The 13,190-nt window shown below is 39.7% G+C and overlaps 3 protein-coding genes across 3 annotated transcripts; all 3 read left to right on the top strand.

Annotated features, from left to right (window-relative positions):
* The first annotated feature begins 196 nt into the window (after positions 1–196).
* Positions 197–1,572, top strand: LOC101311002 (putative RING-H2 finger protein ATL21A-like). Its single transcript, XM_004300823.1, has 2 exons — positions 197–935; positions 1,142–1,572. The coding sequence occupies exons 1-2, from the start codon at positions 197–199 to the stop codon at positions 1,570–1,572; spliced, it is 1,170 nt and encodes a 389-aa protein (XP_004300871.1).
* A 6,389-nt stretch (positions 1,573–7,961) lies between these two features.
* Positions 7,962–11,299, top strand: LOC101310709 (RING-H2 finger protein ATL22-like). The gene is made up of 4 exons (XM_004300822.1): positions 7,962–8,637; positions 8,791–9,084; positions 10,172–10,687; positions 10,860–11,299. The coding sequence occupies exons 1-4, from the start codon at positions 7,962–7,964 to the stop codon at positions 11,297–11,299; spliced, it is 1,926 nt and encodes a 641-aa protein (XP_004300870.1).
* Positions 11,300–11,730: 431 nt separating this feature from the next.
* On the top strand, positions 11,731–12,455 carry LOC101314180 (probable non-specific lipid-transfer protein-like). Its single transcript, XM_004298854.1, has 2 exons — positions 11,731–12,152; positions 12,263–12,455. The coding sequence occupies exons 1-2, from the start codon at positions 11,818–11,820 to the stop codon at positions 12,273–12,275; spliced, it is 348 nt and encodes a 115-aa protein (XP_004298902.1). The 5' UTR covers positions 11,731–11,817; the 3' UTR covers positions 12,276–12,455.
* The last annotated feature ends 735 nt before the right edge of the window (positions 12,456–13,190 follow it).

Here is a 13,190-nt window from a genome sequence, read left to right as displayed (position 1 = left end):
TTTTTTTATTTTTTTATTTCTCGATTGCTTGTTGTTTTATTTGGTTTAGAGCTTATGCGGAGAATGTGATGGCGTTTGCCCCTAATTAATTCCTTTCATTGGCTTTACTTTAGTGTCCTTGATCTTAGAAGGCTGTCATTAGCATATTGGCCGAGAGCCCAAGAGTAACTTAGTTTCCATTCCCTTGTAGCTCCTTATGGCTAATTGCTTCGAAATCTTCACCTCCTTACTCTTCTTCTCCTTCCTTCCACATCTAGCTTCCGCCACCTGCCGCCTCAACTGCAACTCCGACGGCCCACCTGTTCGATTCCCATTCTGGATAGTAGATCACGACTCCTCACACTGCGGGTGGCTAGGGTTTAATCTCTCATGCAACAACCGAAAGCAAACCATTCTGAATCTCCCATCTTCCGGGGATTTCATTCTCGACAACATTGACTACTATGACCAAATCATAACGATCAACGACACCAATAACTGCCTCATTAAGCGGTTCCTTGATGGTGAAATGAATCTCACGCCTTTACCCTTCTCCTACCTTTATGACTTTACAAACTACACATTCTTCAATTGCTCACCCGAAGCAAAAAACCTAGATCAATATCCAACCCTGTCTTGCCTCAGCAGTGACAACTACAAGGTCATTGTTGCGCCAACGAATGCTTTACTTAATGCAGACCTTGTTACTAGTCCACCTGCGATATCATCATCTCAGGTTCCGTCACCGTTTGATCCTAATTGCTCTGTGATTTCAACAGCTATGGTTCCAATAGAACCAAAGATTTATGATCCAATTCCATCCGAGTGGGAGGACATTAACTTTGGTGTTCAATTGCGGTGGGACGACCCTGATTGTCGGTATTGTACTTCGGTTGATCAAGCTTGTGGGATTGTTCATACGGGTATAACGGGTTCGGAAGTCGGGTGCATACCTGGTATGTCAACTTCGATCATGGTATCATTTTGAGATTTTGAGTTCTGTTATAGCATCTTGTTCTTTACAAGATCATGAAATCGACAATCCAGCCTTTTTAAGTATTCCACACTTTTCGTTTACTGATATGAAAATATTGTTTGTAGTATATAGATGTAATGTTGTTATGCAAAGCCATGATCTAGGAAATTAACATTGCAATTTCAGGCTCTACAAGACTTGCAAAGATTGCCACAGTGATAGGGTTGGTATTGTCAGGGGTATTGTGGATGGTTGGGCTTGCACTGAGACTGACAATGACAAGGACTAATAGTCGTCAACAGTCTACCACAGAGATGTCGATTTTAACGATTGATGAACAACTTCCGGTGGGCGTAACTGGTGGTCTTGATCAGAAAACGATTGATTCATATCCAAAGACTCAACTTGGTGACAGTCGGGAATTCCCCAGCTCCGGTGACAATGCCTGCCCTATATGTTTAGGAGAGTATCAGGCTAGGGAAACAGTAAGGACTATACCAGAATGCAACCACTATTTCCATGCTAATTGCGTAGACAAGTGGCTTAGAAGGAATCCGACTTGCCCACTTTGTCGAAATCCACCGGAGGGAGAACGGGATAAGCCATTGAGTGACTGAAAACATCATTCTTCTGCATATCTGTATGAACAATGAATGAGAAGACAGATGAGTTTATTAATCTTCAACCTTCAATAATGTAATTCAACGACATTCAGCAAAGTTGTTTAGTAAACTTTGAAGATATAGAGTACAGTATAGAAGTCTCAAAAAAGAAATAACAAAAAAATAAAAATACTGGATAGTAGAGGAAGCTAGCTCAATTTGGTATGCATGAATGCTTCCTCGTACCAACATTTACATTAATCTGTCCAAATGTCATCTTCATCACCATCAACGGAAGTAAGGTTATAATAATTCTGTTTGGTTTTTTTCTTTGTCATCGTTCGGGAGAAATTTCTGGTATTACTTATAATTAACAAAGGTTTCCATAATTAATAGATAGGGACATGATTGTTATCTAGTATAAATAATTCATTGTGATATATTTTGTATACAGAACCGGTCATAGTTATAGGCCGGTCGTTACCCCTATTAGTGGCATGGTTAGTTTTCATTTGGCTACTACTACAGCACATATGGCAACCATAATAACATTACTGCCATTCTTCTTCTGTTTCTTCTTCCTTCCTCAATTAGCAGCTAACTCATGCTATGTATCACCGTGCGCTGCCGGGGGCCAACCAATTCGATTCCCTTTCCGGCTAATTGATCAGCAACCTCCATCTTGTGGGTATTCTACTGATTTTGATCTCTCGTGCAACGAACTTAAACAAACCATTTTCACTCTCCCATCTTCCGGAGACTTCATAGTCGAGAGCATCAGTTATACAGACCAATTCATGCGGATCAACGACGGCGACAACTGCACCATCAAGCGGTTCCTTGACAAGAAATTCACTCTTCTAGGCTCGCCTTTTCAGTTCTCGCTTGACCTTCAAGAGTACACATTCTACAAGTGCAAGCCCCAACGTGTGCCACTGTGGTGGTATCCCATATCTTGCCTCAGCAATGACAACTACGAGGTTGTTGGTGTCGTGAGCCGGTCAACTTCGACAATACCTTCCGGCTTCTGTGATGTGATTACCACAGCTATGGTTCCAGCAGAAAGTTTTTATGAGTCGACGAACTCTGGTGTGAAGCTGACTTGGAACGTGCCTGATTGTGGTTCTTGCGAATTAAGTGGTAACGTTTGCGGGTTTCAGAATGGTTCACGTTCAAAAATTCACTGCTCTAGTAAAACATCTTATGGTATGAAATGTTTCTGCTAACTATATATTTATGTCATATGTTATGTATGTTGAGAAACAATATTGACATAATGACTATTAGTCTCACTTATAAACCTTTTTTTTTTTTGAGGGACTTATAAACCTCATTAATTCATAGTTAACTATGAATTAATTAGGTTTAAAGTGAGACTAATGTCAATATTGCAACCTCAGGTCTCTCAAAAGCTGCAAAATATGGCATAGCTGTTGGCGTGTTAATTCCAGGGCTATTATCCATTACCTGTTGTGCACTTTATGTTTCATCACAAAGGGGGCAGCGGCCGGAGCGCAATCGTGGTCGGCTCCATGAAATCACCACAGAATTATCCGGTACTGTATTTAATCGTCACCCTCAAGTACTGTTCATTCCCGGCCTTGATAGTTTGACAATTGCGTCATATCCCAAGACTCAACTTGGTGAGAGTTTGGAATTGCCCAACCCTAATGACAAAACTTGTCCAATATGTCTGGGGGAATACCAACCGAAGGAAACTCTGAGGACTATACCAGAATGCAACCATTATTTCCATTCTAATTGCATAGACGAGTGGCTTGGAAAAAATCCGACATGTCCCCTTTGTCGCAAACTACCCGCTTTTTGCCGGAATCCACCGGAGGTATCATTAGTGAGACCACATGACGATTATGCTATATATTAATGAACAATATAGTTTTGTATTTTGAATAGCAAATTAAATGGGTACGTACGTACAAATACAAAATCAATTCTTTGAACAGATCGATGTACTTCATTTTTATACTAATTGGTATTATTTGTTTTATCCACTCTCTACTTCAACTTTTATACGCTCTTGTACTCTAGTCTAGCTAGTAGTTCAAGAGGAAAAAGATCTCACTATCTAGAACCCATGTATGCACCTAGAAGATAGAGATGATTCCCCATCAAAGGCATCAATCTTCTCCTACTAATTGGCATATAGAAACAAGGTCGTCTTGTGTTGGCAACACCATCTTAAGGTGCAGGAGACATGCATGCATAATTAATAATAATCATCATGTATTACTATGGTTACTATGTCTATGTTTAATTTGGTTTTATTTGGTGTATGGCCATAAATAGCCAAATGGTGGTCTAACTTTCACCACCTACAGCTCGATCTTATGCCTACCTTAGAAATCATCATCACCTTCTTCATCTTCTTGTTTTCCCTTTCTCCAAATCAAACATCAGCAACCTGTCATGAAACTAGATGCAAGGCCAAGGAACAATGGGTACGATTCCCTTTTCAACTAATAAGAGAAGGCCAAGACTTGGCTTGTGGCTATGATCGAGGGTTTGATCTCTCCTGCAGCAACCACCACAAGCGAACCATCCTCACTCTCCCATCTTCCGGAGACTTCATCGTGAAGGACATCAACTACATCGACCATATCATATGGATCGACGATCCCGAAAGCTGCTTCCCTAAGAAGCTCATGGATCATAACTTCAGTCTTGTAGGTTCACCCTTCTCATACTTTTACGGCCTTGAAAGCTACTTATTCCTCAACTGTCCGTCCGGAGAAGATATACTAGCACCGTCTTCACCAATTGATTGCCTCAGTAGTGATGAATACAAGGTCTTTGCAGTGCAATCTACTTGGTTCTATGCCGGTCTTAATACATCAAGTGTTTCATCGAGGCCACTGGCTCAGACATCGTTATCACGTCTTTGTTCCGTGATCTCTACTGCTTTGATTCCACTGTCAGGTTCATTTGACGGGTGGGATCTTAACTTTGGTGTTCGGTTGGCATGGAACCTGCCCGATTGTCGTCTATGCGAAGCAAGCGGGAGATTATGTGGGCTTGATATTGCCACAGGTTCTCAAGATGTGTGCTCTGGACCTTCAAATTCAGGTAATGTTTCAAGAGCAATACATAATACTATGAGGCACTACTATTTTGTTACGTTTCATGCTACATGTACGTACGTACGTTGTTATGAATTATAAGTGAACTACATTTTAGGAAACCAACGGCTTAGATTCATAACATGGCAATTTGAATTGCGAGGAATTTCATAGAATTGGAATTTGATATACGAATATATACAAAGTTTAATGGAATAAGACTAAATATTGTCATTTCAGTACACCACGGCAATTCAAGAGGCGAGACGCTCACAACTGCAACGTATGTCATAGGCGGGGGAATACTTGTGCTGTTGTTCGTCTGCGTGCTTCCAATGTGTTGTTCTTCTAACCCACCTAGCGATGAACCCACCACACTGACCACAGGATGGTCGGGAGTAACAAATCATCAACAACCTCCTCTAGCATTGGATCCGGAGCTCAACTGTGTGACTACTGAAGCATATCCCAAGACTCAACTTGGAGATGAGAGTTTGGAACTGCCTAACCCTAATGACAAAACTTGCGCCATATGTTTGTGCGACTACCAACCAAAGGAAACAATAAAAACTATACCCCTATGTAACCATTACTTTCATGTAACCTGTATAGACGAGTGGTTTAGAAAGAATGTGACATGCCCTCTTTGCAGAACGCAATCGAATAATGAAGGGCTTGGTTTCTGTAGACAACCTTTGCAAGATATGAGTGTTCTATCTCTTTAGTTGTACACTACAGCATGAACTACTTTGTATGTCGACACTGAATTTGAAGCTACATACAGTATGGTAAACTCATTTTACCTTAGTTATTCTCATTTTACTTGACAATATCATTATTGATTGGTTGCTAGGAAAGAAAAAAAGTTAAACCCTCATGTAAATAAGCTAGTTTATTTCCTACTGACAATCGAGTTGCCTTTATAAGATATATAGATTAACAGTATATATAATACTAGCCATAATTGTCCTAACCATCATCACTAGTTCGTCCCCTTTTCTGTTCTTTCTCCTGTGTTGCTTCTGCTTTGCTCAATCTTCTTCCTCATGATCTGAACATTGACTAGATTTTTTATAGATCTATATTAATTATATGCTCTGAAATATTAAAATTCTAGAACTTGATCGAAGTCGTTGAATCAACTAGCTTATTAGATAACCCATACCGTAAAATATTTACAATATCATTGTTTATATCTTCAGAAACATTTCATAGCAAGTACTATGAAACTTTCACTAGCTAAAACGACTTGCACAGTTGCACATTATAACAACCCCGACTTCAGCTATAATTGGCCGGCTGTTATATATACCATATATTATAGATCGCACGTACCTACTAGTTTTAGTTTTCAAATCCCCCATAGTCATATGACAACCTGCTTGGACATACTATTCTTATTCTTCTTCTTCTTCGTCTTCTTCTTCATCTTCCTACTTCCACAGATAGCTGCTACCGGATGTGGTGGTTCATCATGCTATCGGGGCGGTCCATCGATTCGATTCCCTTTCCGGCTAAGATACAACCAACCATTAAATTGTGGTTATTCCGTTCACTTTGACCTCTCATGCGACGTACAACAACGCACTATTCTCACCCTCCCATCTTCAGGAGACTTCGAGGTCGAGAGCATCAATTACAGTGACCAAACCTTCTGGATCAACGACCTCAACTGGTGCATGCACAAACCGTTCCTTGACAAAGACTTCAGCCTTGTTGGCACGCCCTTCCATTTCTGGCATCGCCTGGAAAACTATACCTACTTCAAGTGCCCGTCCGAAGTTGTGTCTATTGGGCCTTTTGCATCAATCTTTTGCCTCGGCGGTTCCGACTACAACGTCATTGCCGTCCCGTCAAGTTGGTCAACTACTCAGAAACCACCTCCTCAGTCCCACTGTCGTGCAATTTCCACAGCTTTGCTTCCGTCCGGGAGCTTTGACGCCTTTGAGTGGGGGGAGTTCTTTGCTGTAAAGTTGACTTGGAACGTTCCCGATTGTAGTTCTTGTGAAGCAACTGGTAGATTTTGTGGGTTTAATGTTACAAGTTCGCAAATTGTGTGCTCCAGTTCAAATCATGGTATATATGATAAACTTCTACTCTTCTAGTAATGGTAGATCTATTTTCTTTTCATCAAAGAACGTCTTTTTAGCACATACTGTTGCTATTTCTGCTTCTTTCAGGTGTCTCAAGAGCTACAAAGAAAAGCATAGTATTTGGCGTGTTGATTAGTGTTGCAGTGCTGGTGTGTATCGTTGGATACGGACTCCATGTTTCCGGCAGGAGGAGGGATGAGGTTCGGGTCGACCAAGAAACAAATGGGCGTGTTCGGCTTCAAGAACTCGTCGCAGAATTATCCACCGTAGTCACAACCGGGCTTGATGCTCAGACTATTGAGTCATATCAGAAGACTCAACTTGGTGAGAGTTTGGATTTACCTGACCCTAATGACAAGACTTGCTCGATATGTTTGGGTGAGTACCAGCCTAAGGAAACGGTAAGGACTATACCGGAATGTAATCATTATTTTCATGTTGGTTGCATAGACGAGTGGCTTAGAAAGAACCCTACATGTCCACTTTGTCGGAATCTACCTCGAACACCCGAAGTACCCCTGGTGAGACAGCATGATCGATGAGCATGCTATGTGTTAAAGAGATAAAACATATACTTGTTTGGATTTGGATAACAATAAGTTGTGTGAAGAAAAAAAAAAGTAATATATTTTACATAATTATATCAAGCTAGTGATCGAAGAAGGTCAATTCAAATGCGTGTTGTCATCACATCAGATTCTTATTAATCAAGTTCATTTCATATTAAAAAAATGTGGGAACAAATGTTAGGAAGCTACACAGAAAAGAAAATGGAAGTGCATAGAAGTGCTTACAAACGGAATTGCCGACCTAGAAGCATTGATATACTAATATGATATGTACCGTAAAACTTCCAATTTGTTAACTTGATTGGTGACTCTTGTCTTAAACTAATTAACCAAGTCTTCTGTGTTTTTGAAATGTGGTCGAATACATATATGAATCTTATCGTGGCTGACTATTTCATCATTTTTCTCGCATCATTTGTAAGATTTAATTTTTTTTTGGATTATTACTTTGTCATCTGCTACCAGAACGTACATCAACGCATCTATATATTGTACGTACGTATCTGATTGTACACTTATGTATGAATGAATCAAGGTTACTATGTTACATATAAAACTTATTGTTTAATTGCATTTTTTAAGCTAGTTATGGTCATAAGCCGGTCGATCATTGCCTAGTTAATGTTGATTTAGTCTTCACTATTCACAGAATCGCAGGTCTAAGTATGGCTGCCTTAGAATTCTTAACCTTGTTCCTCTTCTTCCTTCCTCAAATATCCGCTAAGAAATGCCATGAGTTGAGATGCAAGACTCATGACAGCCCACCGGTTCGATTCCCATTCCGGTTAAGAGACCGCCAACCACCACGTTGCGGATATTCCAGCAACTTTGATCTCTCATGCAACCAACAAAAACAAACCGTTCTCACTCTCCCATCATCTTCGGGGGACTTCACCGTCGAGAGCATCAGCTACAGCGACCAAAGCGTGTGGATCAACGACCAGAACAAGTGCATCCCCAAGAGGTTACTCGACAACGACTTCAGCCTTGTTGGCTCACCCTTCCAATTTGAGCATGGCCTGAAAAACTACACCTTCTTCAACTGCTCGACCGAAGCTCCGCTAGTACAGAATTATACACATGAACCTATCACTTGTCTCAGCAGTGACAACTACAAGGTCATTGCTTTGTTAACAAGTTCATTGAGTTCGCTTCCCTCTCTTTGCAACATAATTTCTACAGCTTTGGTCCCGGTCGTAAATTATGAGTGGCTTGACACAGACTTTGGTGTGAGGTTGACATGGGGCAAACCGGATTGTCGCTCTTGTGAATTGAGTGGTCGAGTTTGTGGGTTTAAGAATGCTTCCAGTTTGGAACTTGACTGCTCTAGGCAAACTTATGGTACAATACTTCTTGTAGTGATTCTTTCATCTGATATGAATTATGTTAATTAGTTCAACTTCAACATTCAACGTCAATATTGTAGTCATATAGTACTCATATATTATATATACTTGCTCATTTTTTGAACTAATTTGAGTACTGCAAATTTAGGGTTTTCAGGTCTCTCAGACGCTACAAAGTTCCGGTTATTAGTAAGCGTGGGAGTTCCAGGACTAGTGTGCATCACTTTGATCGCACTTTATATTTTCACCTTAATTAGGGACCGTGGTCGCGATCGCATCAACGAACCCCTCACAGAATTATCCAGTGTGAGTTCAACCAATATTCCACAGAATCATGTCGTTATAACAGGCCTTGATGATCTGACCCTTGAATCTTATCCAAAGATTCAACTTGGCGAGAAATGGGAAATCCCAGATCCTGATGACAGCACTTGCCCAATATGTTTGTGTGAGTACCAACCAGACGAAATTTTAAGAACAATTCCTGAATGCAATCATCATTTTCATGCTGCTTGCGTTGATGAATGGCTCAGAAAGAATCCTACATGCCCAGTATGTCGAAAAGTTCCGCAGGAGGATAACAATATAAGTCTCCCCTCGATTGAGACCGAGAGATGATTCATTTGGATTCTTTTGATGACATATTTAATTGAAATCTATTTTTATGTACTTGATCTTATTTTCCTATTCTTTTTAATTTAGATATGTTGGTCATTGGTATTTGGTAAAGAAGTAAGCATATGAAATCACTTGTGACACAAGAAATGAACTAGTTATGAACTAACCTGGAACTATCACAAAATTCATTGGAACTGGAACTATCACAAAATTCATCATACAGGCTAGGCCTGAAGGGCATAGGTATAACAATATGAACTAACCTGAAGTCTAATCAATTTGCATGTAATTGGTTCAAAATATGCATGACTCCTAGCACTGACTAGATACAAGTACTAATTAGGTATTTTCTTTATAATTAGTAATTGTTGATTCCTTTTGTGATAATATTACTGTTAGACGGCTTTACAGAAACAACCAAACCCATGCAAAGTGCCAAAGTAGATCTCCAGATATTTTCATGTCACAATCTTCTTAATTTGGCATCACTATATAATTATAGAGCTTGATCTATTATCTTATTTATTCATAATTGTCGTTATTTATCCTTATTTTTAATATAAATCAAAAGTATATATGATTGTCTATAATAAATTAATAATCAGTGTATTTGGTGTTTATTGTCGCAATCATGATAGGCCGGTCGTTAACCAAATCATTGTCACAGTCTGGAGAGACCTGTAATTTAGACTCATTATCCAAATTAATACTAGTCTAATTAATTAACAGCCTATTAGCTCGTATGGCTGCCTTGAACATTTTCATCACCTTCTTCTTCTTCTTGTTCTTCTTCCTTCCTCATATAACAGCTGCCACATGCCCTCGATCGACATGCACTTCCCACAGCCCATCCATTCGATTCCCTTTCCGACTAGCAAATCAACAAAAACTCTCAAACTCTGGGTATTTAGGGTTTGATCTCTCACGCAATAACCAAAAACAAACCATCCTCACTCTCCCATCTTCGGGGGACTTCGTTGTCCAAAACATCAACTACAAAGAACAAATTGTAACGATCAATAACCCCGAAAACTGCCTCCCAAAACTGTTCCTCGATGGTAACTACTACTTCAACCTTACAGATTCACCCTTCACATTCTTAACTGACATCAGAAACTACACCTTCCTCAACTGTTCGACTCAAGATGGAACGTGGGCTGCATCCATCGCTTGCCTCAGCGATGACTACTATAAGGTCCTTCTTGTGCCTACACCACGTTGGCCAACGTCATGGTTTCCTTGCTCTATCATCTCCACGGCTTTGGTTCCAATATATTCACTTCAGTGGAGAGATCTTGACGACGTCCTTGGTATTCATCTGTCATGGAACGAACCTGATTGTCGTTCTTGTGAAGCAGGAGGTCTGCGTTGTGAGTTTCAGAATGCTACAAGCTCGCAAGTTCAGTGCTCCGTTTCTTCACACACTGGTATTAATTTTTTTTGATACGACTGGTACGTTTTAAAATAACTTTTGTGTTTATTATGTGTTAGTTAAAAATAATTTATCGATAATACAAACTAATCATGTCGGAAACAGATCGAGTTTCTCTAATATTACAGTGACGTGACCGTGAAGTACTGTTAGATGGAAATTTTCAGGTCTTTCAGGATCAGCGAAGTATGGAATTATCATAGGCGTTGGAATACCAGGGATATTGTGCACTCTTGGGATTGGTCTTTATGTTTGTGACAGGGTAGGGAGAGTGCGAGATGGACTACTCCACCAGCGGCAGTCCATCACAGAATTATCCACCGCAGTTGATCAACAAGTAGAACCAGCTCCCCTGGTTATAGTTGGGCTTGATGGTCGGACAATCGAGTCGTATCCCAATTTCCAACTAGATGAGAGCTTGGAGTTGCCCGAGCCTGATGATAAGACATGTTCCATATGTTTGTGTGAGTACCAACCCAAGGAAACAATACGAATCATACCAGACTGCAACCATTATTTTCATGCTAGTTGCATATACGAGTGGCTTAGAAAGAATCCGACGTGCCCTCTTTGCCGAAATCCGCCGGAGGGCTTGCTGAAATTATAAGTCCTCCAGTGACACCCCTTTATCCCTTTTTCCTATTTTCATAGTTCATACACATATTTTTAAACACTCACGAAAAATATCCAGTGTGGATTGTAAAATAGGTTCAAATTTCGCTACTATTGTAGATATCAGATAGTAGACTTTATGAGGCATTTGGGTCCAAACTGAAAAATACCAAAGGAATGTACATATAGTTCAACTTTTCTCCCAGCATATACTTAATTGAGTTAATTCTCTTTCTTCTGATGAGCGTGAATGAAGAGTGTGACTCCAAAATTCCAGCCACGAAAGAACAATTTTCTGCATAAAATACATTTCTCCTGCCTTAACAACAATCCCTATAATCGGAGCATGAGATTGACGTGATGATCAAGCTAACCACCATAGATAGTAACACACGCCTATATAAGATTCTACTAATGCAACAAATCACACACACCAATCTTAATTAGCTACTTCGATCATCAGCAGCTTATTGAATCAACTTGTAAACTCTTGCAACGAATATCAGGCCAAACATGTCTCACGTAACCAAGATCGTAGCCTTCTTGGTGATCGTACTCGTCTCCGAGTCCGCCATGGGTGCACCCGACTGTGTGTCAATCCTGAGGAGAATAGATCCTTGCCTTCCTTACCTGGTGCAGAACCCAGGCCGCGAGGACAGTCCATCCAAGGCTTGCTGCGACGGTGTCACAACACTGAGCATTATGCCTAACGTCAAGGATGAATGTGAGTGCATCAAGGCCTCAGTGATGTTGACTCCTGTTGATTTGGCTCGATTTGCTGCTCTCCCTAGTGTTTGCGGCACCGACTTGAAGATTCCGACCATCTCCGGCGACATGGATTGTTCACAGTAACACCACAACCCTAGCTCTCTGTTAACTAATCATCTGTTCTATCGTTTTGTTAATGATCATGTTATGAAAATAAAATACTGACGACTGTTTTGGCTTGTTTATCCAGGTTAAACATGTAGAGTTGAAGTAAAGGAGTACTCCACAGCTTGGCCAGATCGAGTTTACAGTAAATAAATGTGGTTCTGATCAATAAGCAATATGGCGTTGATGTAATGTATAATCAATACTTTCAACAAATATATTGCAATGAGAATAATACTCCAAGGTGTGAAATTATTTGCATCTCTTACCTTTACGGGGAAATTATTTGCATCTCTTATGGGTTTCTCCAATTACCTTCACGGGGAGCTCCAATCAAATAACACAGGGCAAAAGTTACTGCAACAAAATTCATCCTAGCTCATAAATTAAGAAATTGTGCCAAGTTAGAAAAAATATATGGTATAATGAAACTTTCCAATGAGCTAGAACAATATATCTCACACTAGTACCTCAATCGAATTGATATATCTAACGTTCGTTACTATAAACTTTTACTTTAAATCTACACACTGTACTTATACCTCGTCAGACATGATCATCAAATAGTACATTTACTTTTTTTTGTTATCAAAAACATATAACAATGTACACTAATTAAGGACTTAAGGTCTTAGGCATTTAGCGCATTAGAGGATAATTTTAGTACGTGTTTATTTTTGGGCATAATAGTGATTGAATTGGAAAGATTTTCTTTGAGGCTTTATCTTTTTGAGTATTTCATAATACAAATGCACTTGACATTTACATTACTTAGCATTCGTTGGTTGAATAATGTTGTCTGTTTTAGCAGACAGGTTATAAAATGTTTAACTGATTGTACAACTTCTTGTTCTGCACTAGTCTTACGGAATTTGGTGTATCTATTCCGTAACTTGATGCAATTGACGTCATTATCTAAGGAGCTTGACTCATTTTCTTTAAAAAAAAAAAAAGTGACCTTTTTTCATAATTTATGACCCTAGCAGTAAAATTGTGTACCACACTATGACTAA

Source organism: Fragaria vesca, linkage group LG5, assembly GCF_000184155.1.
Source record: "Fragaria vesca subsp. vesca linkage group LG5, FraVesHawaii_1.0, whole genome shotgun sequence".
Lineage (NCBI taxonomy): Eukaryota > Viridiplantae > Streptophyta > Magnoliopsida > Rosales > Rosaceae > Fragaria > Fragaria vesca.
Note: the sequence above shows the minus strand (reverse complement) of the source record. Positions and strands in the feature narration are given on the sequence as shown.